Below are 27025 nucleotides of genomic sequence, written 5' to 3' on the forward strand. Positions count from 1 at the left end.
GGGGAAACGAAAATCCACCGCGTTGCATGGACTTTTGCACCCATGCGCGGCAAGCTTTAAAAACTGAGGCAAGCCAGCTTCACGTTCGAGTTCTTTTGCCTTTAGCTGAAGAGGTTCAGCATTCACAAGCAAACACTGGCTGCACCGCTTGAGCACAAATGTGGACAGCTTCACTTCCAGCCAGTGTTGATGACTTGTGCTGGTCCATGAAAGGCTTTGCGAGTAGGTGCTGCATGGACAATTGTGCCACGATTCTTCCGCCACCCACGAATCACCGGCTCGTTCAGTCCAAGATGCCATGCCACTGGTGGATTCCGTTGGTGTATTGCTGATTTCTCCTGACAGCAGAATTTCCTTCCTCGTGAACAGTGCAGTGTACTGCATTGTCTTCTCTATTTCAAAAGTCCCACCAGGCACTGGCCGAATGCATTGAGGTGCCTCATAGGCCTAATGCATCCGGAGCCGTTGTCACTGCAAAGCCTACTGCCACAGCTGTGCTGTTGTTAGTTGCTGCACAGTGCCACATGTTTTGCTCTTAACAGCCCTTCGCCCCATTTTCCTCTTTCTTACTCCCTACGGTTCTTTCAATTGGTTCTTTCCTGTCTTCTCTCTCTCAGCAGCCGCGCCTGCTCATCCTTTCCACTTTCATGGCCTCTCCCTGCCTCGTCCGCTCTCATATTACGGCTCAGAGGTTGACGAAAAGTTGCTTTCTCCTCGCAGCTTGTGAGCTTGGTGGTAGAGGTATCTTGATGAGCAGTGAAATAAAAAATCGCATTATATTCATGCCTTGGTTCCAAATATGATGCGGGATGCGTTCTCAAAAATATGATTCCCAGAAAAAAAATTCGCCTTACAATCTGTAAATACGTTTTTTTTATTGATTTTGATAATTTCGTTTAAGCCTCTGGCATGCAGGAAGGGAATTGCCGCTCGCTTTTATTTGTAGTACTAGGTTGCCATCTTTTATGTTGATGTTTGTTTTTTATGAAGTGACTGTCTTTTGTCATAATTTCTTTGTTATTAAAAGGTAGAAAGTAAGCATGGCATCTTGAGAATGAAGCCAGTCTAATACCCCTACCACACAGGCACTTTTGATCTAGATGGGACTTAATCAGCATCAAGGTTTTAGAGCGTGGTCGAAGCATCTCGTGCTACAGAGGCATTCTCAGCGCTCACTGAGAAGTTGCCTTCATGTATGTTGGGTGGAGCCAAATGTTCTGCCGACATCCGTAGCATGCTGATGTCCGGCACCACAATGCAGCCAGGACTAGTGCATGCAATGCATCTGAGATTGGACCAGCCAGCACTCGGATCAGGACAGAAGTTTTGCTCTCGCTCCATAGTTTACGTGTCTGTAAAGGTTGCGATTCATAAACTTCTTTTTCTTTGCCGACATACTTTTGTCAGTTGTGCTAGAAGACTGGAGGTGGAGTGTGGTGTTGACATGATTTATAAATATGCCTTCGTTACTGTAAGGGGGCATAGTGCCCTAAAATGTTCTGTCATGCCTTTTAATCAATTTTTATACATTAACATTGATGGTTTTATTATATTAACTTGCTTTTCTTTTTGTAGTTTAGTGAAGGCAAGAGTTTCAACACCTGCTTTCAATTGTGCTTTGAAACCTCAATTGCGCTTGAGGAATCGTGATCGAGGCTAGCAGGATTGGGCTAGACTGCACTTGAAAGTGACTGTGTGGCAGTCTCTGATCTGCATTGGGTTCGATGAGCATAGACTCAATGAGGATTGAAAGTGCGTATGTGACAGGGTATAATGGTACAGGTGATTGAGCTCGAGATAAGCTGAGCGTAGTGCAGTAAACATTGGTTGCGATGTTGCTGACTAAATATGTATATTTTATTTATAGCTGCCGCCATATATCGTTGACTGCTAGGGACTGTATTGTCATAATAGCATGTTGCCATGTTTCTTTATCCTCTTTGCAGAGACTTCCTCCAAACCTGAGACCTCCTCAATTAAGGATGCCGCCTCGAAAAAACGGTATTGTCCTGTGTTGGGGAGCTTCCTAACGGACTTACCTGTATTATAGGCATCGTAGACCTGTTATGTTAAATATTCTGCCATGGGATATGTCAGTACTGCTTTTTTTTTTAGCATTTGCACAAATTTTTTGTGAAACACTACTGTGCAAAGCACAACGGCTAACCAAAGCACCTTCTCTGCTCGTTGGTTACTGGTATAGCAGCCTGGACTGTCTCCAGGCACAGTAGGTGCTCCGAAAAAATAGAAAGAAAATTATGTACAGCCAAACTTTTTCAAATGAACACAAAAATTTATAAAATAGTATGATATAGTTTGAATTCGTAATCGAGAATTTTGTCGAAAATGCACACAAATGAAATTTAGTCTGTGAAGGAACAGCAACTCAATCTCTACTTACTAGAGAGGAGAAAGAGACCATTTCCGAAGTTTGGTTTGATGGTGTTTAACGTACCAAAGCGACTCAGGCTATGAATTTTAGTGCCATTTCGAAGTCTCTTGTGGTGATTCCGGAGACCTCGAAAAGCCGAGCGCCAAGTGCCAGTTAGATTGGCTTCCCTGCACAGCACTACCAGCATGTAGTGGTGGCAGGTCAGATGCTAGCTACGGTGGCCTCCACACATTACTGGGTTGTTGCGTAAAAAACGAGGCACCAGAATGAAAGCTATCGCCGTTTTCACATCCGTGAAAGCTGACATGAGCACAGGATGGTAACACTGGCCACTGTCCGTGTTACCAACTAGCCTTCAAACAAAGGCTGCTGAATTACCATTACTGTAGTGTTTAAAATCAGCCATTTAATAGGCTGTATGAAACAAGCCAGAGGCATCAAAATTGTTTAGCTTACAATATCGTCTTGTGGTTAGCTTCTTGTTAAGCAACAAGAAAATCTTTAACAACGGTCTGTTTTTTGTCACAGGAATTCTGTTCGGCCGTCCTGAATTGTTGAAGTTGTATCTGATTATAGAAGGCTACAAGCGACCATACCTCTGGTTCCAGGCAACTATCAGTGGATACAACAGGCGCAAACATGTGCTGACTGCCTGGCTACCAACTATTCCCGCTGCTTATGTGGTGCTGTTGACAGGTGCAAAGGAAAGATAGTTTAATGATAATGCAGGATAAAGGTGGGAACCATGGTACGAGTGCTTGCTGCACCACCCCCTGTCACTTGTGTAGTGAGGCAAATCCTGCCGCCTGCCCTTCAAGTAGGCACAGCTTGACGTTGAGCACTTGAATATATCCACTTTATGGCCAACCGCGTTCAGTGTATAAAGAATTGCATGTGTTTCTTAAAAATGTTTAGGAACAGTTCAATATAGTCAATAATTCGTAATGTCCGCGTTCGATGTAGCAAGGCTTGACTGCATTAGACTTGTCTGTTTTGTGCAAAAAGAATACAGGAACAGGTGTAATTTGTGCTGCTTTTGACAACTCTTGTGACAGACATTCAGCATTGTGATGAAAAAAAAAGCAAAAAAAGCCCCCCCCCCCTACATATGCGCACACACGCGCACTCTCTCTCTACAGTAGTATTAGGGTATGATAATATTAGTGTTTCTCCTGCATAGTTGGGTGCAAGTGCTCCTTTTTTTTGCATAAGATGCTATCAGAACAAAGCAGTAGCTATCACTATTTGTTATCAACTTTCAGTAATGTTTTGTTTACGTTAAATAGTTGCAGTGCCACCACGTTCATCTTCATCTTGAACTCATGCCAGCTTCTGCTTACCAAAGCCGCCATGGTGGCTCAATGGTTATGGTGCTCGGCTGCTGACCCGAAAGACGCGGGTTCGATCCCGGCCACGGCGATCGCATTTCGATGGAGGCAAAATGCTAGAGGTCCGTGTACTGTGTGATATCAGTGCACGTTAAAGCACCCCATGTGATGAACGTATCTGGTGTCCCTCATAGTCTGAGTCTCTTTGTAGTGGTTGAGCATCCGCCTCACATGCGGGAGGTGCGGGGTTTTATCCTCAGTGCCGCCAGGTACCCACCGGTGATACAGTGGGTACAAGCTTTCCCCTGGTCTAGTGCTCGGCTTATTTAGTGTGAAATGCTTGGAAAATGGGTCTTTGACCTCACCTTGAGAAGTCAATAAATACCTTGTGTCATGGTGCTCTGGCCATAGATGCCCTTGCGCCATAAAAATTCATCATGATCATGAGTCTCTTTGCTGTGTTAAACTCCATAAACCAAACCGGCATCTGCTTACCCCAGCACTTGATAGCGTTTGTCAGTAAATTATCAGAATTGTTGCAACCTTGTATGTAAGATTTAAGGTGTATTTTTGAGCGTGAAACAATATTCATAATAAATCATTTGATTATTACTGTGCATGCGCTATTCTCACAGAAATTTTCCAGTCGTTACTGCCATCCTACGCAGATGTCTTGAGGTGTTGTCACTTGACAGTGACACATAGATTGTTAGCCTGGATAGTTTTTTTTTTTTTGTTGCAAACACATTATTAAGTTTTTATGTGACAGGGGTGTAACAGCTGCTTACTACTGTAGAGTAATCTCATCTAAGGGCCGCACCCCCTGTTTTGGACTAGATACCTTACAAACTCCTGCAAGCCCCACATTTTTTTTTATTCGGGTATTTTTTTTTATTGAAGGTGGAGCCCAAAGAGGAATAAAAAAAAATGTAAAACCATATTTTTTTCTCACTTATCTAGTCGGCAACAGGGGGTGCGGCCCTTGCAAGAGAGTATATGGTATAATCAAAAAAGTTTTTTTTTTTTAAATTCGTATATCGGCTGCATCTTAAAAATTCACACCCGAATTTTAAAAAGCAGTGCAGTCCTTAACGAGTTTATAGGGTAGCTGGGAATAGCGAAGAATGGAACAATAGCACCAGCCACATTGCTGATGACATGTCGGGCTGCAGTAACCCGCACTCACTTGAGTTGTCGAAGTGAATGACAGGCATATTGAACAGTGGACACTGTCACTTTGCCAGTTCCCATTGTTATCCTTGCTGCCAACATGGAAACCTTTGCCAAGAGATTATGGTGCAGAGTCTTCCATGTCAGTGCCAGTGCAAGTTACTTATATAAGTTCCGAAGTTGAAAATTTGCTTTTGCTGCTCAAGCCATTTAACTTAAAATAGTTTAGTTCTATGTTGGTTGTTTTGCAGAGAACAGCGTATTCTTTGTTTGTATATAGGTATATACTTTTTGTCGGCAAGTAGACTGGATTCCAGATTGGCTTAGGCAGCATTGCATATGGCAGCTAAGAAGTGACATTTTTTATTGTAAACATGTGTTGCTTATGCTTATGAGCTGGCAGTTAGTCTCTGTGAGAAATAGCTTGTTTTTCTGCCAATCCAGAGTAATACAAGCACTTGTATACACTTGAAGTGCTTTTTATTGTATTCACATATTCATGGGAGGCTGTGCTTGGGTTACATTTTAGGTTGAATTCTTTGAATGGGCAAAGATAGAATACAGCCCAGGACGACTAATCAGCTGATGCCCAACTTGGTTGAGTAATATGTTGACAGTCTCGGGAACACTTGCTCAATGCTTCAAACACATTGCTGCCATGTGTCATGAGTTTCATGGCAAGGCAGTGCACTGCTGTCCAAAGGTGTGCTAAGGTGCTTTCTTCATATTCGCGCTAATTTTGTATGGTGCCTACTGTGCTCTCCTACTGGGGCCATTGATAGGCCCCAGTAGGAGGGCACATTGATTGCTGTCTGTGGCAATGGGTATACATGTCTTCAGCAATGCAGTGCATAACATTCGCTATGTGATGCCTTGTTCATTTGCATCCAAGGCTTCCATGGAGACCAAATCTTTCTACGTTTAAAGAACCTGCATCTCACTGTGATGTCACAAGTGAAGATGTGTGCAGGTTTGAATTCGTGTTGCCTTTCATAGCTTTGTTGGCACGAAGTCTTTGTGCAATTTGTGCAGCTATGCATAGTGTTTGGCCCCTGTACTATGTAGGACAGCTTTTTGCTGTCTTGCATATAGCTTTAAGGCCAAACACTAAAGGCCCCTCTTTATTCAAGAAATGCGGCTGTACTGTTGGCTGCATCTTGTCATGTATACAGTACCTAGTCCTTCAGTGCTTTTATGGTCATGAAACTTCTCCGTAACGCTATGGGTGAGCTTCGTATGTTGTCTGCACCTTCCACGAGGCAGCGCCAAGAGTCCTGTGGGGGCAACGACGCGAGCAAGCGAGCGTGTGTTTGGCCGCGAGTCTGCAGGTGGAATGGGACGCTGGCGTTGTGGCAGCAGCTATTTTCTCTTCTGATTTTGCCTTCGTTCACAAACAAGTACAGTGCGCGTGAAGCGCAAGTCTGCGATGCCAAATATTTTCTGCGTCACAGTTTGCCGCTCTGGCGATGGAGGTACGCAGGAAAAGGCCTCGCTGTTCTGTCTGCCGAGCAGCATAAAATATGGAAGCGGGCGATACCCTGACAGGAAAGCGGTGGATTTAACTTCGAGTCCAAGCGTGTCCATGTCTGCGAGAGGCATTTCGCCCCATGGATTTAATTCGGCCTGATGAATTAGTAGTCAATGGAGAGTCAGTGTTGCTGCAGCACGAGAAGCTGAAACTCGGGCCCGGCGCCATCCCATGAATATTCAAATGCCTCCAGTGTACTTGAGCAAGAATCTGTGACACTGTCGCATTTTAGGCAGCTGTACTGCTCAATGTGCTTATGGCCTTTAGGGCAAAAGCACTACTTCACAGGGTCAAACCCAACCATGAACATTACATCCCTGACTTGGAGGGTGCAGCTTCGGTGGCCACTGCAAGAGAGCACTATGCTATCACCGCAGCTGATTACGCCTAGCGTTAAACTGCAACACACTGTAGCACTGCACATTGCACATCCTCGTCTTCATCAACTTTTTCCACCTGCACAATGAGCAGTTCAGATTAGCTTAACCTTTAGCAGATCTTAACCTGAGTTTAATGTCATCGCCAGACATGCCGACGACCCAGAAAAACAAAACTATGATCCAAGCAGGCTAAACCCATCCTTTTGCACGTCTACTCGGTTTAAGTATGTTAAACCCCTACTGCTTTTTATTTTGTACATGCTGCTGCGTGCCTCCTATAGGTGCTCAATTTTTGTTTATTGCGTGGCCGCTCACAGCTTGTCTCTTTAATTATTTTGGTAGCGCAAAGCCAGCACATGAGCAATGAGCAAAAAATTTCAAAATCTCCTTGCACTCGCCAGCGCCTCCGTCGTCACAGCGTGACGTGTAAATAAATGGCTTATTTAGGAAGAGTCTTCAGCAGCTGGCTTTGCCACCTACGAAAGTATTGGCAAAAAAAAAAAAAAACATTTCAGTGAGTGCCATCAAACTGCTGGTGCAGGCTGAACCCATGTACAAAAATCGCTGTTTTATAAAAAGCAGAGAGAGAAAGTAAGCGCTTTAATGGCTGGTCAAAAAGCAGCCGCTATCAAGATTTACTAGCGGCCGCCGTCGATCACACAGTTTTTAGTGTCTCGATGTTGCAGCCAAGCTTTCAGGTGATAACCAGTAAAATAGCCTCCATGTTAAGCCTGAATACCAATCCCCAGAAAGCAATCTCCAGAATCTGAGCCTGTTGGTCGGAAAACAGCTAATGCGAACAGGACTTGCGCAGACATTTGGGCCTCCTCTCTTACAGGTGCATCACTAGCGGCATGTGCTGTTTCTATATGAAACGCTGGCCAGAGTTTCGTGACCAGAAAAAAAACGCTGAAGGACTATGACAGTACTGAAGTTAAAAAACTGTTAATGAAACATGATAGTCAGCCTGATTTATTTCTGCATTCTTTTATTTGTCACACTTGCGCTTTCTTTTTGTTGTAAATAATGGCCGCTAGTATGTATATGGTTCTGCAGTGCAAGACTTTGTGCTAGAACCCTGGATATGGCTTGTTTAACAATGTCTGGTGGCCACATCCAGACCATCCTGTATGGAGTCTTGCACGCAGGGTTTTTGTTTGAAACCCAGCAGAACTATACATCTCTCAATGTATTCATCATAGTTCTCAGCCAGAAAGATAGTTGAGAGCTTACCAGTTGGGTCATTGTGGGTAATGCATGGCAAAGGCTGCCATGCATTGTGATTTACATTTTGCCCAGTTTTGTGCAGAAGCGCTTCTTTCTTCTTCTCCTGCCATTGATGCGGCTGTCTCACCGAGATGGCCGCTGTACTGGCTCTTGCACCTGTAGGCCTGTCTGGGCTATATACAGAGCACAGAAAGCATGCTGAAATATTGCTTTCACATGCTGATTCCTGTTGCTCATAGCTTGTGATCTACTGCTTGACTGAGAAAGTAAAAGCGCAGTGCCATCTGGCTCACAGATGGCAAACCACCGTCCGGCCCTACCACGAAACCAGCTCCGGTGCCGAAGCCTGGCGTTGCTGTCCAGGTAAATAACAATGCTGCTGCAAACCTTGGCTCTTTGATTCTGAGGGTAATAGCGTCCTGTGAGAGATGTAGCAATTCATCGGAATTGCTCTTCCCCTCTATAGCAGGAGCTTGTTGCAGATTGTAAGCTGCAACTAGCTGTTCAGGCTTTCTTTCAGGAAGAACACATTACCCTTACTTACTTTATTGCTGTCATGTTCAAGTGCCATGTTGGCATGGTAGATGAACATGGCTCCTTTAGCATGCCTCACATATGCCAAAAGCATTGGCAGCTTGTGTGGCAGTATGAGCTTTCAAAAGGATATTAATTTTTTTATTGTCCTTGGTTACATAATATAAGTTTCATGTAGGCAGGACCCAGAACTTGGAGCAAAAGTTCAATTAGGAGTCCGTAGATTCAAGAAAGGAACACATTCTGAATAATCACTTAGCTATTGGAGGTGCAAAATGGAAAGGAAAGGAAAGGTTTATAGAGAACAGTGGTAGGTTGTGAAATGAACAAAATATGCCTGTCTGGCATACATCTTTTTTCCTTTTTCTTTCATACAATGGCTGTACACTGCATCTTGCATAACCTTTTGCAGTGGAACCTTAGTAATGAATGATTTCTGGCATTTTAAAACAAATTGGCCTTGGCTCAGATAACTTCTCACAAAAATAAAGTAAATGTTTGCATTGCGGGGTGAGAGATTTTTCTGCATGTGGCAGCATGTGATATGGGGCTCTCTCTAGTTTCTGTACTCTAGCTTTTTAGTACCTAAAGTACAGCACTGGGAGGCGAATTGAGAGGATGGAAATTGGAAGAAAAAAAGAATTGTTTTTGCGCAGCTCCACCTGTACCTGCTGGACATTGGAGAGAATGCCAATGTTCTATTATTTATAGAGGGCAAGCATAAACCAGCAAAGGTCTTCGACTAAAAAATGTGATAGAAAATGTTCAAATTAGCTATACTGAATAACTGCTCGAGATATGTTTCGTTTAGTTGCGTGAGGTGTCCAATTTCGGCTTTTTTTTTTCTAGTTTTAATATCTGATGTGAGAAGGTAGCTTTACTGGCTTCTTTGTTGTAAGTTAAAGAAGCTGTTTAGGAATGTGGTTCAAAAGTATTCAATATATTGCTCAAATGGAAACAATTTCAGCATGAGCAAGACTAACTTGCGAGAGAGGCACGTGACATAGATCGGTGTTGACCTTGAACTCATTATTCTTAGAAATGTCAAACCAACGGATGTCACCGGGCCCATCAGAGCAATAAATGCCTGCGGGTAGCCTTTAAGATGCAGCATTTCCCTGTCATTGGTGCATGTTAAAGAGGTGCTTATTCAGTGGTCTCTGGCTTTGACGATGAAGGCAGCTTTGACCAACTCGCTTGTCTTTGTTCGCGCTCTGAAAAGGCAATCACCAAAGAGTAGTTTTGTAGCAGTTGCTCTTTAGACACCATAGTAGACAGCAACGACAGCCATTAGACATGTGGTCTTTCTTTTTGAGTGCTGTCCACAGACACATCAGCAATATGACATCAATATATAGCAACAGTACAGCTGTACACACACTGCCAGTTTGCTGCTAGATAGCATTTTTAAAATGCTGTTGCAAGTAACAAGAAAATGGCGGTATTCTCTCTTGATGAAAGGCACTATTCTAAAAGAATAACCATTAAAAAAGGAAAGTTTCTGGTGTTGGAGAACATTCCTTCTGTTTCAAACCCATGGTCAGAGCATTTTTTTTTTCATTTTTTTGAGTCCTTTAAACTTCTCATGTCAGTGTGAGATGCTAGTAGCTGGCTGGCACCACTGCATGGATGTCCTCTTGGTTTGTGAAGGACGTGATCGCCAGCACGAACTGTGGGGCAAAGTTAAGTAGTACATGCACATTTGTTTGTGTCTGTGCCACTTGCCTTGTTCCTTTGTTTGCTGTCATCCTTACATCTTTAAGCATGCATCAATCACTCTATGGCAGCTATGTGGCGTCTCATGGATAAAAAAAAAAGCGTTCCTTAGGCACGTCTTGCCAGAGCATCCACAGTGACAGATGCTTGGAAGTGTTGGAAACTGCCAGAAGGTTGGTTTCCCACTGCTCTGTGGTGTTCAATGATGTGCGCCACTTGCACACTGCACACCTTCCGAGACTTAGGTTGATCAGATATGAAGTTTGCCGGCCATCTGTGGTCTGTTCGGTCATGTCTATGAAACTAGGTTGTGTGGCTCAAGCTGATGACGTGTTGTCTTTCACTGCATCTTACATATGTATTGTGCTTCCACAAGGTACCCATCAGGTGCACTTTGTGCCTTGTAGCATAGCAGCATTGTTTAAAAAATTCATTGATGCAACTCTGTATCAAAAGCTTGTCTGCACTTCGCATTTGTGTCACCCTAGGGCATAAGCAGGATTCTGCTGTGGAAGTGACAAACTCTTTGCCATCCCTGTATTTTCTGCACGAGTTGGAAGGGCCCTACTGATAGTTTTGCATATTGCAGACACCATGTGCATTGTTTAGAGCACTGGCTCAGACACTGAAGTATTTCAGCTCTCATGTTATGACGAACCCACAGATTTTAGCAAGGATTGTTTGGGCTGTGTAGTGTTAGCTGGTGCATTTGCTGCTGGGGATATCAGGTGGGGATCACCGGCACGTATGCTACACCGTGTTTACTAAGGCTGGGATACAAGACTACCCAGAACAGTCACGGCCAGCAGTAGGGAGAAATTTCGGCATGTATCGAAAATTTTGTGTTGCTACTGATTAAAGTAGTGCTATGAAGTTACGTCCTTTTGAGAACTTATGAAGGTCTGTGTAGGTTGCACTTAGAGCACATAGCGACAGACAGAAGCACTGATTGATGTGTTTCCACTGCCTTTTGTTCTGGTTCTTTATGCCTTTTCTAAACTGTTTATGCAAGTAAAAACGGGTTTTGGTGAATTTTTTGAAATTCTAGTAAAAAGTTTAAAGCTCCTTTCGAGACATAAAACAGTGCAAATTGCTTGCCTGAGCCTGGTGAGAAAAGGTTCTATGCCTGATAATTAATGAGTTGTCTCGTTCAAATCCCATTTTCAGGCATGCACCTCGGGTTACTTCTCAGGAATAGGCTGAAACATTTCGTTTGTTGGATTCCAAGCATTGAGACTGGCAAGGCTAAAATCAAAGGACAGTTTTGGTTGGACTTAGTTGTTTGATTGAAAGTGATTCCATTTTTCTGTTTAATGTTTGGCACCGGCTTCTCAGAGACATCACCAGACATTGCCCGTGTGTTGGGAACGTCTGTTGGATCTTGGGACATAGTTGTAACTCTGGTGTTAAAAACAGAGGGTAGTTTCTCCTTGAAGATAGTGGCATGGGCAGACCACCATCTTTACTTTGTTAGTTTTGGGCCTACACCACTTACCATGATTCCTTCATCTTTAGGGACCTCCTGCACAGGCACTCAAAAGACCAGGCCCTCCAGCAGATGGACCAACTGCTGTGCCAGCAAAGAAAGCAAAGCTAGACTCAAATCCTGAAGAAGGTGTGTTCATTTTTTTTATATGCATGTGTGTGTGTGTGTTGGCAGTTTTTGAGGCACATGAAACTTTGTAATGGTAATTCTGGGGATTCATTGACTTGGAAGAGACCACTTATCAAGTGTTGTGAGTATATATGGTCACAATGCAAAGTGCAAAAATATTACGTTTATGCTTGCTACCTAAATCACAAAATTCAATGAGAGCAAACATAAGCATTGCCACTTTTTAAGAATTTCTGCCACTTTCACCTCTCCCTTTATTCCTTCCATCATGGTACAGTGCAGGCGTCTACCTACTATAAGACTGCTGCTGCGCCTTTCCTTAAAACTACTTCTGATTCCTATGCAGATGTACAGCATCTGTGGCTTCAGAGGAGTGAAGATACTTGTGCCTTGAGCTACGCAGCATGGAACAAACATTGACATTTTCGTTTATGACATATATAGCCAAAGGCATGTGGATATTATTGGGTCAGCACCTTTGAAGTCAGCATGCCTGCTGCATGCTCCCTGTGTGCAACCTGCCAGATGTTTGCGGGCTCTCGGCTGCCAGCTATGTGCAGCCTCCAAGAGGCATTTCGAAGTATTTGGTGGGGCCTTAGGACCACATGCCCCACCCGGTGACAAGAAGGGTTGCACAAAGCATGAGGCTCGGGCTGCATGCAGGGGGTGGTCAGGTGATCACGGGTGAGCGCACACCCCCAACTGAAGATAATGGCAGTAGCACAAGACACGTGGGAGGTGGCCACATGATCAATGTGAGCAGTCATGTGCTTTGGCATCGGGGGATGTTGCAAGTACAGCTCTTGCTCTAATGCTCAAATAAGTTGCAGGGATATTCTGGTTGCAGTTACCAGCAGCGTGATGTGCATGAAGTGTGATTACGGGTATTAATCTTGTATGTCACTGCACTGAGTGGCATTGCTTTGTCCACATTGGAAGCCCTGTTGCACAGGTTTTTATGAGTGTGCTTAAAGGTGCAGTTACACTTTGCTATATCTAGTACTGTCTAGAACATTTAACTAGTGTTGACTTATGCATTACATTTGTTAGATCTGGAATGGGGGGCCTTGCATGTGATTTGGCATGCCTGTGGTCAAGATGAAATAAATTGGGTAAGGTGCATCCCCTAGTTTTTGAGCATTTAAGGATTATGGTTCACATGAAAAAAAAAGTCAGGGAGAGAATCAAAGGTCATTTGAAATAATGATAAAAAGTTAAAATTTGCACATAAGGAAAGTTGGACAGTAGTAAGGACACTTCAGCATGGTCTTGGTATCCTCATTGTGGTGAGTGGAAACTCTACAGACAGCCAACATCCACTTTGCTCGCGAGATGTGGCTCCCATCAATTACTTCCTTTGCTTGGTGATGAAACACAAGATTAGAGGATGTCATTTTAAAACTATGGACGACATCCAACAAAAAGCTGAGCTTCTCACGCTTTGGAGAGCAGTACTTCTGGGGAGCCTTACAATTGAGGGAAAAGGTTCTGGGGAAGGGTTATTACTGCACAAAAGAACTATATTGAAGAGCATAGTAGTAAGAGCAATGTACTTTATTGTATGTAGGTCCATCCAAGAAACTTTTTCATCATACCCACAATAAGACTATGTTCTGAAAACAGTGAGCTTAATGTGCTTATGTCCTATTCCAAACTTGTTAAAACATTTTTGTAGTTTGTGACTGACTTCATGCTTTATTTATAGTTCAAGTGGTTAGCTTCAGAAATTCTTGCCTGTCCTTGTGTTCTAATCTCTAGAGCTGCAGTGATGTAATGCATCAGCCGATTACTGCACACAAGTTGATGACCACATGGCTGTATGCCACATCCTATTGACACCTACTGTGCTGCTGAATGCGTAATGTAGGAGCATGAGGATTTGATTTGCCACTTTTGTCTGATATGATATCTCTAACCTGTGTAACTCCTTGATTGGAATCTCCCTGGTTTGAAACCGGATCACTAAATATTGCTCCATTGTGGCATCTCCAGGTAGTGCAGTGCAGAAGACACCAGGCGGGAAACCTGCTGCCAGAAAGTTCTCATGTGACATCTGTAATATCAGGCTTAACTCTGAATTTCAAAGAAATGAGGTATGTTCAACTTTTTCATAATTTTTAAGTCCTGGTTGCTAAGTTTCTGTGCTTAACCCTTTATACGGTAGAAGGAGGAGTGGAGTAGAACTTATTCTTTTAGTGCTGGAATTGTTCCTTCAGCATAAAATACTCAGTTTAAACCATTTTTTGGTGCCCTCTGATAAATGCCTCACGCAGAAAAGGTGGGGCAGTGTTTGTCCCACTCACGATGAGAGTTTCCGCAGTAAAGTGGGATGAGGTACCATATAAACCGGAATATAAGTCGAGATTTTTTCCTGAAGCAAGCTAGTCTCCCCTCGTCTTATACAGTGGTCTTAGGAGAATGTGAGGCACAGTCTGGCAACATATGGCATGCCTGCTCACGAAGGGAGTGCGAAAGCCATATCGACATCGAAATGGGAATGCTTCCATTTTTTTTTTTAATTCACTTGTGTATTTGTCCCCACGTGCGCTATTTCCATGACCTTTGCCTCTCTGGTCTAGTGGTTAAAGTGTATTCATAGTGTGTGTGTGCATGTGCATGTATGTTAATGTTTCATTTTCACTGTCTTCGTGTCTTGTGCAGCATTTAAAAGGGAAGATTCACAAGGATCGGCTTGCTGAGCTGAAGGGGAAACCGGGTGGTACCGTTAAGCCTGCTGGTACCATCAAGGCTGCTGGTACCGTTAAGCCTGCTGGCCCCGTGCTGCAGAAGGTAGAACGCCATTTGGCAGTTTGAGCATGCTCTGATAAAACAAAGAAATGTATCATTTTACAAATGCAGACATAGCGTAAAAAGGATCTGGACAAAAATTTTTTTTTATTGTTCCCATGACATCATGCTATGATGTGTTGCATAACAGTGCAAAACATAGACACAGCTGCTGACTGAGAATTCCAGTGCTAAATATAATGTTTCAGCTGAATGTGGAGGTGACAATGAAAAGACATTGAAGTATGACGCATAACATGAGAGATGTCTAGTATCATTTACAGTAGACTCTTATTATTTTAAACTTCTAGGGTCAGAGATTTTTGCTTGACTTATCATAAGTGCACTTTAATCAAATCAAGTAAAGTCAAATTATTTTATTTTACCAGATATATGCTCGTAGGAGCACCTAGGCTAAAAGCTGCTTGAGACAGTTTGACGAGGCCCGGGTGACCATTACAGGGTAGGGCGTGGTGAATATACAAGCACTGCAGAGTAAATAGATAAACAAAATCGATGTGTTCTCACATGCATTTACATCAGCATTCACACCTGATGATATGCACTGTAAAACATTTTATCTGGATAAGTCACTAGAGCAGCAGGTACTACTTGAAATGTCAGTCAATAGCAAGTTGTACAGCTTCTTAAAGCAGTACATATACATGTAAGCACAGCAGATGTGTAATTAAGAAAGAGCAACAAGTAATAACAACAGTAATTTGAAAGGCATAACCGTTTCAACAAATGTGTTCAATAGGACTAACATTGAGAGTATTGTTTATTTGGTTCTTATTCTCATGTGTTCAGAAATTGCTTCCTCAACTAGTTCAACGTGGGCTTAGTGTTAAATTCGTGCCTATTTCATTGTGAGGGGAGATTAATTCGTGCCTATTTCGTTGTGAGGGGAGATTATGTTTCAATGACTGATTTTTATAATTGGTTCACTGCATTTTTCAAGAAGATTGACTGAATTAATCTCTCTCTACACACTGTTGCACACAAGCACCACACACTCACTCACCATATGTTGCCTTTCTCTTAAAACTGCTTACTGCTGACATTTTTATGAATAGTTGTGTGCAGTGCTGCCTCTGCATGCAACTTGCTTCTCCAAATAATGTGCGTGGTATTGTATAGGTCTGATGCGGCCTGTGTTGTTTCCTCTTTTTTTTTGATGCTTCAACACAAATTGCTGGGAGTGCCATTATTTTCTGAATTCAGAGAAATCTTACTTTCCTTTTTTTTCTCTTTTGCTGCAGGGTGCACTATTGGGGAATAAACCACCGGGTGCTCCTCTGGGAAAACAAGGTAATCATAGCTTTTGTGAGCAATTTGCATTTTCAGAGAGGCATAGAAGTGGACTGTAGCCAAAACAAAGCAGGTTACAGTTCAGCTTACTTAGAACAGGCACTTTTAAATGAACCTTTACTTAGCACGTATGAGTGTGACATGACTCTAATACACACATTAGCATAGGTCGGCACACTCACTCATGAGTGCACCCGTATCGCCTCATACTCATGTCTGAGTGCAAGTGAGTGAATGTGAGTATGGGTGGTCATTTGTGTGAAAGTAGATGTAAGTGGAGATGAGTGTGAGTGCAAGTGAATGGATGCGAGTTTGAGTGGTCATGAGTGAGTGAGCAGATGTGATTGCGATTAGAGGTGAGTGGTGTGTGAACATAAGTGATGAGTGGACGTGAGTGACAGTGAGTGGTTTTTCGAGTGGACATGAGTGGCAAGTGATGTGAGTGGTGGACGGTTGACGCGACAGTGAAGTTGGTCGCGTGTATTTCACAACGATGGTATCCACTTAGCTATTGTCATGTTGTTGACAGCTGAGGGAAGCAAATATTCACTGCCAAAGCAAAGGCGCTCGAGGCAGCATAAGGCATCATGCCAGTGTCTTTGGACAACCAAAGCAGAGGATTCCGCTGGCGCGGGAATGGCAATCTTTCGTTGCTGTTCGTTTCACCGTTGGCATGGGCGCAGGCCTTTGCGGGTGCAATGAGTCGCTACGAGTTTTGTCAGATCCTTTGATAGAATTTCGCATTGCCACTGCTAAAAAGGTAGATGTTTCTTGTCACGCTTCCCACACGGCTCCGAGCTCATATAAGCAGAGTTGCAATCCTTGCTGCTGAAACAATGACTGTCCACTTCTTGGCAGTAACTGCCGTAAGATGGGATCTCGAGTACCGCAGTGGATGCTTAGGTTTTTTCCTTTGCCCAGTTGTGCGCATTGTGGAGCTCTGCTCTGGCTATAATTTTTTGATGGGGCGGACCCACGCGAAAATCTGACCTACTCGGCCCAGCTCTTGAACTGCACCAGCTCGGCTGAAGCCCATAAGCGAAGCGAAAACCGAGCGCGCTTGTCAGCAAATGTCAGAGGTTCTTGTTTTTGTCATGTACTTGAAGGAGCCCTGCATTTAAAATCAAGCACGTGGTTTTTATTCTTTGTATGCATAGCATCAGGCATGGTGATGCCTTTGACACCCAAGGAGATATCGAAAATGGTAATACATATTTAATGTTTTAGTCTGCGCCAGAACTGATTGCTTCATGCTGATGGTGATGAAACGGTGCAGCGATTTTCAACAGTGGATATGAGGTAGCAACCAAACTGGCCGCACCCCTTTTTGATTGGTTGCACATACAGTTCAAACTAAATTCTTTTATATTCGGGAAAGGGATCTAAAATAATATGTTTCCGAGTATTGTCGCCTTTTCACTTGAAAAAAAAACGTCAAAGGAAAAGCAGTGCAAGTGAATGAAAGCTAATAAGAATCAAGCTAAGGCATCAGTTTTCTTATCGCCTAAAAGTATCGTGCAAGTGAGTACTGCTGTTTAAACTGCCAATACTGAGAAGGCAGCAAGGAGAAAAACCATCTTATGAACATCATAGCAAGAAATATGATAAGAAGAGAACAGGAAACTGTGGGCGGAGGGGGCGCAAGGAGGGGGGCAGGAGCTTTTCATAAATAGGTTTAAGGGTGCCGGCATGCTGCACACTGGACTATGCTCGTAGAACAGCAAAGAGTTGAAGATTTAGCTCCCCCACGCTCTCCCTGGAGGTAAAGGTTAAAAAAACTTTTCTATGGTCATGAAAAGGCTCCCGTCAGCGTCATGTACGCAGAACTACGGCATACATGGCAGTAATTAAATTACTGTAAGTTCATTACAGTAACTAAATTACTTTTTTGGTAATTCGTAATGTAATCCATTACTTTTCCGGGCTGGTAATTTAGTAGTGTAATGAATTACTTTGGGACAATAATTTCATGAGAAAGTAATTAATTACTAGTGAAGTTACTTTTTCAGAATAATGAGTCCGTGCTCCTCCTCATGCTTTGGCCTCACATTTGCTTGGTTGAGCATCTGCAAAGCAAGCAAAATGCGCAGCCCGCAACAGCTAACACTCCAGCGAAGCGGCGCTTGTCTGTGCCCCTTTCCTGGCGGATAAGCAGTGTTGTAGGCGTTACCAAAAAAAAGTGACTAAATACGTTACTAGTTACGCTAAAAAGAAAAGGAACGAGTTGCAGCCCTACGCTAGCTACAAAAAAAAGGTAACGTGGCACCATTACTGAAAAAAAGTACCACACGTTACTTTGCCGTTACTCCATGGCCATAAATTTTATTCAGTGCGTCTTCACTGCAACGAAAAAATTAAAAATTATTTTTTGATGAAACGAAATGGTGCAGTATCTGTTTCTCATATCGGCGGACACCTGAACCACGCTGTAAGGGAAAGGATAAAGGAGAGTCTAAGAGAAGGGAAGAAAGAGGTGGCATAGTGGAGGGCTGCGGAATAATTTTAACCACCCGGCGATCTTTAATGTGCACTGACATCGCACAGCACACGGGTTCCTTAGCGTTTCGCCTCCATCATGCTGCATGAACTCACGATAACAATTTTATAAAGCTCTTATTTCACACAAAACTTGTAGCCCGAAAATTGATTTTAGCTGAAATCGTGGTTTAACTAAATACTTTGCACAAATGTGCAGGAGCTTAGCAATGGGGGGGGGGGGGGTTAGTAGGTAGGTAGCGGTTGCCCCCCACCCCCTAATCGTCTAAGCCTCCTAAACGGCAAGTCTTCCCCCATACCTGTACTCTGTCGGACCTGTTCCATCATTGTCTGCAGTGCAGTGCTATGGCCATGCAGGTTTTTTTAACGGCCAAAGACCCACGATGTTCAGTTTGATGAACTGTTTACTTGCCGGGTCATTTTGAGGTAATCTTTTCAGGTCCTTCTTTTGCAGTTAACAAAAGACAGATCTGTCACATTTTCTGTGGTGTAGAGCGAATGGAAATTCCTTCTGAAGTGTGATGTTACATTGATGCCTCGGTGACGCAGGTACTGGCTTCCTCTGTTGGTACTCACAAAGTGAACAAGGGAGGGGAAGCCTCAGGGTGCTTGTCAACGTTTCAACAAGAGGACTTGTCTTCGCCTGGGGTGAAGACAAGACCTCTTGTTGAACCATTGGCAAGCACCCTGAGGCTTTCCCCTCTCTTGTTCATCCGCTTACCCTTTTATCTGCCATATATTCCTCTGCCGATGTTACACCTGAAAGTAAAAACTACTGCTCTATAATATCTTGTATATTTTGCAATTTCATCACGTTGAAATATATGTTTCCTTTGCTCCCCGTTTTGGCCGTAGGGCCCTAGCTGAGGGGAGGTTGTGTGAGGGGGGGTGGCACTGTGCTGAAACTTGGTTCCCCCTTATGGAGAACCCTGCGAACGCCTATGGACACCGTTCAAAAGCATGTCTAAGCATCTTAGCTGCTGATGCTAAACAGGCTGTCATTGTCTCAGCAGCAAGCATGGGAGCAGATGTGCGTTACATTGGTTTGGGACATGGAATATGCGTGATAAGTGACCACTTTCTTCGAGCATTGTGAAATTGTGAAAATTGGTCAAGAGCCCGACAGAGCGCGGGTGGCTCACCACCCCATCTTTGCGACTAGGGCTATGCCAGGGGAGCCGTGAGCGCAATCAACCGTGGCAGTAATCTTTCATCTCCTCCATTGCCAGCAAACAAGGAAGCATTTAGTGAACGTGAATGAGAGTGAGTGGACATGAGCGTGAGTGATTGGTTGTGTGTGTGAGTGGTTGTGAGTGTGGACATGAGTGTGAGTGGATGCGAGTGAATAGACATGAGAGTGTGTGCTTGTGAGTGTGAGTGAGTGGATGCGAGTGCGAGTGGCCGTGAGTGTGTGATTGAGCCACCTCTCATGGTGCCAAAGTATGCACATTAGTGCTATGAAACTGAGTTAGAAGGTATGTCCGCAGGTCCATGGAGCACTGCAGATCGGAAAGAAGAGTCCAAAGGCCCTGTTTCTCCCATGTGGATTGTAAATGGTGTGTAATCAACGTGGACACATGGAAAGAGGCAGAGAACTAAAAAAATATTGTCCACATAGGGCTCATTCACACTTGAGAGTCGCAGAGGTCGCGCGACCAGCAGTCGCCTGCGACTACACCGCAGTTCGACAACACCGATGTTCACACTTCCAAGGGTGACCTGCGGGTTGCCTTCTCGTTCGATTTTCGTTTGAAATGAGAACTCTTGGGAATGACGCCGATTGCGCACTTTCGAGAGTTTAGTCTGGTTTGGCCGCGTCTCCTGCGCTCGCGCTTGGCCCTCGAAAATGCTCTGGTCCCTCGATATTATCAATGTACTGCAACGACCTGAGCGAAGAGGAAGATATAGTGGCAATGTGCACCGCGACCGTACAAGCGGCCTGCCAGCCAGCCTGGATGCCATCCACTAGCATCAGAAAAATGCGCTACTATGTTGTTTGTTCGCGTTCATACCATGCTCTGGGAAGTCGAAATTCTAAAATGAATCAGTTTTGAGGGTCGTTGGCCAATACCAAGCTGCTGGATACAAGCAAATTTCTTCTCATAGCCGCTTTGCTGCTATTGCCCAAAGCGGCTCGATCGCCTGGCATCTGCTTTCTCCGCTGCTGAAGGCGTCACGGAAATCAAGCATATTTTTATATTATCTTGAGACGGGGTTCACAATAAAGCCGCGACGAAAGTAGCATCTTGGTTACAGCACTGGTGAGTTCCGAAACGCCTTGAGCTGCGGCATCGATGTGAAACCGGCTAGGCTTAGCGACGACTACGGCAGCCAAGGAGCAGATAGCGCAGTTTGTTGCTCGGCGCACCCGCGAGCGGCGTCGTTGCCGAATGTGCGGCTCACTTGCTGATTGGTTCAGTGGTTTGCAACTCGCAGTTGCGGGGCTGTGAAATCGAGCAGCGAGCAACTGGCCCACGACCGTCACTTTTCGACCAACGCGACCGTTTGTGACTGTCGCTATTCGACCAAAACAGTCGCACGACCTCTGCGACTCTCAAGTGTGAATGAGCCCTTAAGCTTGGCATCAGCTAGGCTGGTGCAGGCTTCGGGGTAACTGAGCTCTGTCTGCCTGGCGAAGTGATCTTGTGAAAGAAGAAAAAAAAATGGAATGCACAAGTTTTAGGGGTCAACTGTTGCATAGCTTCTCTCCCCTTCAAGCCTTGCAGTTCCTTTCATGGTGGCTGTATGTGTTAAGTAGGTGAATGGTTTGGAGAGCTTAGCATATTTACTCTCGTAATGTGCGCACCCCTAACTTATTACCCGGGTTTATGAAAAAAAACTTCTACTCTCGCATTTTACGCACCCCGCTGCACCAGACCACCAGCATGCACGTGGGTGCGCACAAGGCAGGCTTGGGAAGAATTGTGCGGCAGTGTCAAAGTATGCAGCTGCGAAAAGTGCGAGTGGTGAGGGGACAAATTGTACAGCGTTAAACCGGCTCACCTCTATTTGCTGTTGCTTTCCTGGAGGAACAGTTGCACGTAACGGAATCTGAAACTAGCGATCCATTTGCTCTTTGGTTTGCCGCTAGTGATCTGGGCCGCACGTTAGGGCGCCATTTTATTGCCTTTATCTCCATTTGCCTCTGACTGTTGGCTTCGCAATTATACTATTGCACGTTTATTGCTTTGAGCCATGCGCACGCCATCATGCCATCTTGCAGGGAGCTGCATAATGTGGGGTGAGGGGGTCCTGTGAGTCAGACATTTAGAGCCAACTTTTTTTTTGGCCAGTCCTTGTCGCGGGGTCGACGTATATGCGGCAATATACTGTATACATTGCGCATTATGACCTTTGTCGAGTTTTTATGTGTTCGCAAAATCTTCACGTAATTTGCGCACCCCCTTTTTGAAGGGAAAAAAAGTGCCCGAATTAGCTGATTAAATATGGTAGTTGTGTTACATCCTCGTGTTGCCACTTTCCATATTTTCTTACTTATTCTGGGCAAACTAAGTGTATTCAAGTTGCATAGAAATTATTTGCAGCGTGTGCAGGTCAAAGAGATCACACGCTTGAAAAGAGCATGTACTGTTTTTAATCCTCCACGTGTTTCTTTTTTTTCTTTTTTCTCAGGCTCTGTACCAAAGATGAAGAGTCAGCAGCAGCAAAAATTAAATGCAACTGCCTCATTTTGGTGCGATGTTTGTCAGGTCGGCTTGAGCTCACAATTGCATTTGAACCAGGTATGAACTGCAGGTTAAAAGCTTGCTTTTTGTGATATGGAGGTGGAATGGTTCTCTCACAGTTGCTTTCCTGTTTCCTTCCTTTTAGCACTTGGGAAGTAATCGTCATTGTGAAAACTTCGCTCGCTATGTGAGTATGTTAATATATCGACATAGTGTAAGCAGTTGTTGCTGTTGTAGGCATAAATTAGGGGTATCCAAATAATGAAATTTCAGGTTTACTTTTAAAGCTTAACTGAATGTGGAATTTGCACATGGGCTGCTCAGAAGCCAGAAAGAACCAAAGAAAGCCACTTGCACTACTATTAGGGACAGAAGTAGTTGGGGCACGCAGCTACTGGCTCATATGCGTCGCTGCGCCATCTAGTGAACTAAGAATGGAGTGTCCATTTCTCGCACCAAGGGGTGCTCGTCTGGAAGTGTCTTCTCTGCTTGCCTTGGGCTAGGTGCTAGAAGCAGTCTGCATGATGAGTCGACAAGCTGGCTCGCTTCCCCGTGCATGGCGCTAATGTGATAAGTCGTGGGCAACCTGCATTTCTTTTTGAATTTTACTGGCAGCTTGTTGCTGCAGGTTGCCCGAGCGTTGCTTCGCATATCAAGCCAAAAAACTGGAACTCTGTTCCGGGGACATCCTCAGACGACCGCCTCTCCTAGCAGGAATGGACATGGGGATACAAAAATATGTCACCACCAGTGATGCATTTTTTGTAGGCACTCGCACATCCAGGGCATTTCTTTGTGTTCTTGATTTTACATCAGATACCCACCCATTTCCATTTTTACGGCATAATTGTTTGATTAATCACTTCATCATGCTGAGAAAAAGCCATGGAAAGCCTAAGATATAAATGACTGTATGAGATATACAAGTATGTGAAAAGTTTGGTCATCTTTACAATTGTTGATGGCCTCTGCTTATCACTGGGCATTTTTTTTTTATTTTGCACTCGTGTTCTGTGCTTGGTGCATAACACATGGGTTCACATCAGAACAAAGCCAAACGCTCGACCAGCTTTCACCGCAAGTGTGTGCTCTCGCTTCAAAGGAAGGAAGGTGCTTTATCGATAGCATACACATTATGTAGTAAGCTGTATTACAAACACTGCACTAATCCCGAGACCTCAGCACGACCTATAACCCTGCAGTGGCACCTGTAAGTGGTCCCACTGTTCCCAGGGTATGAAGTCAAACCCACTTATAACAATACCAGTTATAACAATATATCGGATAAAACGATGGTCAGTCACAGCACTGTCAGCTTTACCATGTGTTCTATGGTAAAATAAACCGCTAGCCAATCTACAACCGCACCAGCCAAGCCACGCTTACAGCGCAAAAGCGTGCACGTGTGAAGCTGACCGACTGACCGAGCCGGTGCAGCGATGCAGAGGAAGCGAAAGAACCCGTGACATGCACTCAGACACCAGGCACACCGAAGATCCTTTCATATCGCGACGACACAGGGAGGAGAAACGACAGATGCGTTCCCCCTTGCAAACAGGTAGAGAAGAGAGTAGGGAGCCTTGGTGGAGCAGTCCATTATATTAACATTTCTGTGGGGTGAGCCGCTCGCAGGAAACAAACCAGCATGTTTCTTTGTTTGTTTTTGCATTCTGTGCGACGGCTGGCAGCGAGAGAGGTGAGAGTATGTGCGTTGTCCCATCTTCCCCTGTTCTTCATTAACTTCACGAATTGCACTTTCCCTCAGGTCAGGTGTTACTTCATCAGGCGAGCTGCTGTGTTGCTGCACCGGCCACATGCGCTATGCATACTCTCGATCAGTCTGTGCAGAGCACGCTTCATTTGCTGTCACCGGTCGCTCGGTTCTGCAAGCTTGTTGGATTTCCCGTCAAGAACTGCTTCTGGAAAGCGGGCGTGATGCCAGTGACACGGAGGCACGCGAAGCTCCCACTGGTGCAGTGATGACAGTGCTTTGGTCTACGGTGAACATTGATTGCGGCATGTCGAGTCGAAATCTTTCATGCTGACTATGCACTCATGAGAAATGAAAGCCTCACCGATGAGGCGATCATGGCATCCGTCACCGGCGCATGGCACTGGATCACTGGATCATGGCATGCATCACTGTCTCTGAAATTCTATTCTAAAAATAAGGAGCATACAAATGCAGTAATGGCATGAGGCTGATGTTTAGTGCACATTGGCTCGCTGCTGATAACTAAATGCAAGTTTGTTTTTTCAGTGGATTTAGTGAATCCTGCAAAGCACATATTTCAGCTTACACTACTGAACTTTAATGAACCGCCTTTTATTTATTTCTATATTTGCAGTTGTGAACTATTTGGTTTGGTTTATGATTCATGGGAGTTTAGCGTCCCAAAGCTACTCGGGCTATGAGGGACGTCGTAGTGAAGGGCTCCGGAAATTTCAACCACCTGGGGTTCTTTAACGTGCGCTGAACTATTTGCTTCGAATTGAAAATATTTGGTTCACTGTGGAACTATTCAAAGAAGACTATCTCTGTCGTATTCGCTTTGAACTAAACTTCGTTTTTCGCACATGCCTACTGCTCGCATAATCCTAATGCACAAAATAGGCTATTCTAATGCCTAACAGAGTTTATTTTTTTTCTGGATGCATTCATTGGTGTCGGGCATGTATTGGGTGCAACAGCCCCGACACCAGCAGCATGTTGTGTCAGGCAGGCGGGATATGCACGCAGGAATTCAACTGCTTATAGTTGCACATGAAAAGTATTTTGTGGTGTAAAGGGGGCAACAAAATGAATGGAGCCATTCAGCGTTATGCATCCTGAGGTTTGAAACTGTAGTTGATCTCGGAGGGAAGACATGACCGTCTGTTCAGAGTTTGAATTCCAACCCTATATTTGAAATTTGATTCGAATATTCACACACCGCTCTACATAATTGCGAAGGTTTGACAGTTACAAATCTTAACTAGTGCTGTAGAATTGGCTATTTTGTGCTCACGTCACTGTGGCATACTGCAGGGTGGCAATGGACCATCTCTCTTTGCTCAAGCTGGAAAGAAAGTTCCTGGCGGGGCACAGCGTGCACCGAATCTGCAAGGATTTGCACCAAGAGAAAGCCAGAACTGGGCTGGGCCGCCTCCCCCTAACAATGCCAATGGCCATTTCAGGACACCTGCTCCACCCACTCAACATCAGTCAAGTGTATGGCAAACTCCTTCTGTACAGCCTCAATGGGGAGGCCCTGTTTTGCCTACTCCTGCACCATCTTTTTCAAATCAGCGGTCCTCTGAAGAGCCCTTGAGTAGCAGCTTTGGCCTTTTGGAACCTTCTGCACAAGCCAACAGGGAACAGGGAGCCTATGGCCTCAATACATCACAGCACTTTTCAAAACTTCAGCTTGACTTAGCTTTAGAAATCAGCAAGCTCTCTCAACATTTGGCTAGACCCGAGTTCAGCCAGGAGCTTAGTCAACAGCTGAGCCATCACTTGAGCCAGGAATTGAGCCGTCAGCGGCAAATGGCCACCGACAGGGATCGATCAACAAGGGAAGATTTTGGAACAACTGAGCGCCTACCGCTGCTTGGTGATGGCTTGCGGCTTCGTGGTGAAGGAGCACCACTTCTTGGTGATGGCTTGCGGCTTCGTGGTGAAGGAGCACCACTGCTTGGTGATGGCTTGCGGCTGCGTGGCGAAGGGGCACCATTGCTGGATGAAGGCCCACTGCTTCGTGACAAGGCCCCGCTTATTCGTGATTCATTTGAAGACCGTGCTCCAAGACGACCACCTCTGCTGGGAGAGTCGGGACCTACTTTTAGCAGTCGAGAGCAAGATTATTCCTTTGAGAGGAGAGATGATTTTGATCGAAGGCATGGAATTGACAGCTATGGAGAACGCAGGAACCACGACTTTGTTGACAGTTACAATACGGACTACGGCAGCAATCATGGCTATGATGACCTGCCATTCGGGGGTTCAGCTGATTTCCAACGGAAGCCACGCTCGTCTGCAGGAGGGCTTCTGGACAGACCTCCCCTGCTGGATTCCCATTCACGTTTCTGACCATTTTTTGTTGTCACTGGGGTCACTAACATTCTAGCTGTTTTGTCAGTTTTTGTGTACCATTTTCTGTGGTGAGGATGGCTGTATTTCATGCACAAAATAAACAGAGGTAAATCTTGTGTTGCCCATTTCAGACAGATCTGACCACTGTACGTCTTTGTAAAAGAAAGGTCAAAAATATGACCCAGTATCTAGGGGGTGGGGACTTCGTGTAGTACTGGAGTGGAAGCTATTATCATAAGCTGCTGATGTGGTTGGGCGTGTGCTCGTGAAAAGTTGGTGCTTTTAAAGCTGGCAGAGCATACTCGTAGCTTCCACTACAGTGAATATTCAAAATTTTGGAAAATTAGTTAAACTATTTGCTATTCAACTATTTAATGCACCGCACTTTTGCCGATCAAGGTATTTCAATGAATATTCATAAATCCCCTGAATCCGCAGTTTAACATCATAGCATTTCTAAAGAGCGCACACTGGTTTGATGTGCATGATCTTGCACATGCTTATCACCTAAACGAACTTGGCACTTTTCTCGCAGGACCAGTTGCCAGCAAACAAGAAAACCGCTCGAAACAGAGCTAGTAGATGTCTAAAAAACGTTAAGTACAAAAAAGACTTCGAAGAAAAGTTTTGCCTAAGCAGTTTAGACATGGATGTCTAGAAGTCTTCCTGTAGCTGTTCTCGCGCTACGCTTGTAGACTTCAAAAATTTTTACGTGGACATTTTCAAGAACTTTTTTAGACGTTACTTTTTTAATTCATAAATGGGTGGCTAAATTAATTTACG

General features: G+C 44.5%; 1 protein-coding gene across 1 annotated transcript in view; it reads left to right on the forward strand.

Annotated features, from left to right (window-relative positions):
- LOC144113421 (uncharacterized) overlaps positions 1 to 26378 on the forward strand; it is a 43015-nt gene extending 16637 nt beyond the window's left edge. Inside the window, exons 9-17 of the mRNA XM_077646493.1 lie at positions 1947 to 2001; positions 8321 to 8388; positions 11791 to 11890; positions 13883 to 13983; positions 14552 to 14680; positions 15940 to 15988; positions 22118 to 22227; positions 22316 to 22357; positions 25199 to 26378. Coding sequence (XP_077502619.1) covers positions 1947 to 2001; positions 8321 to 8388; positions 11791 to 11890; positions 13883 to 13983; positions 14552 to 14680; positions 15940 to 15988; positions 22118 to 22227; positions 22316 to 22357; positions 25199 to 26239 — 1695 coding nt within the window. The 3' untranslated portion in view covers positions 26240 to 26378. The remainder of the gene's footprint in view (positions 1 to 1946; positions 2002 to 8320; positions 8389 to 11790; positions 11891 to 13882; positions 13984 to 14551; positions 14681 to 15939; positions 15989 to 22117; positions 22228 to 22315; positions 22358 to 25198) is intronic.
- The last annotated feature ends 647 nt before the right edge of the window (positions 26379 to 27025 follow it).

The sequence above is a fragment of the Amblyomma americanum genome, chromosome 1 (genome assembly GCF_052857255.1).
Source record: "Amblyomma americanum isolate KBUSLIRL-KWMA chromosome 1, ASM5285725v1, whole genome shotgun sequence".
Taxonomy (NCBI): Eukaryota; Metazoa; Arthropoda; class Arachnida; order Ixodida; family Ixodidae; genus Amblyomma; species Amblyomma americanum.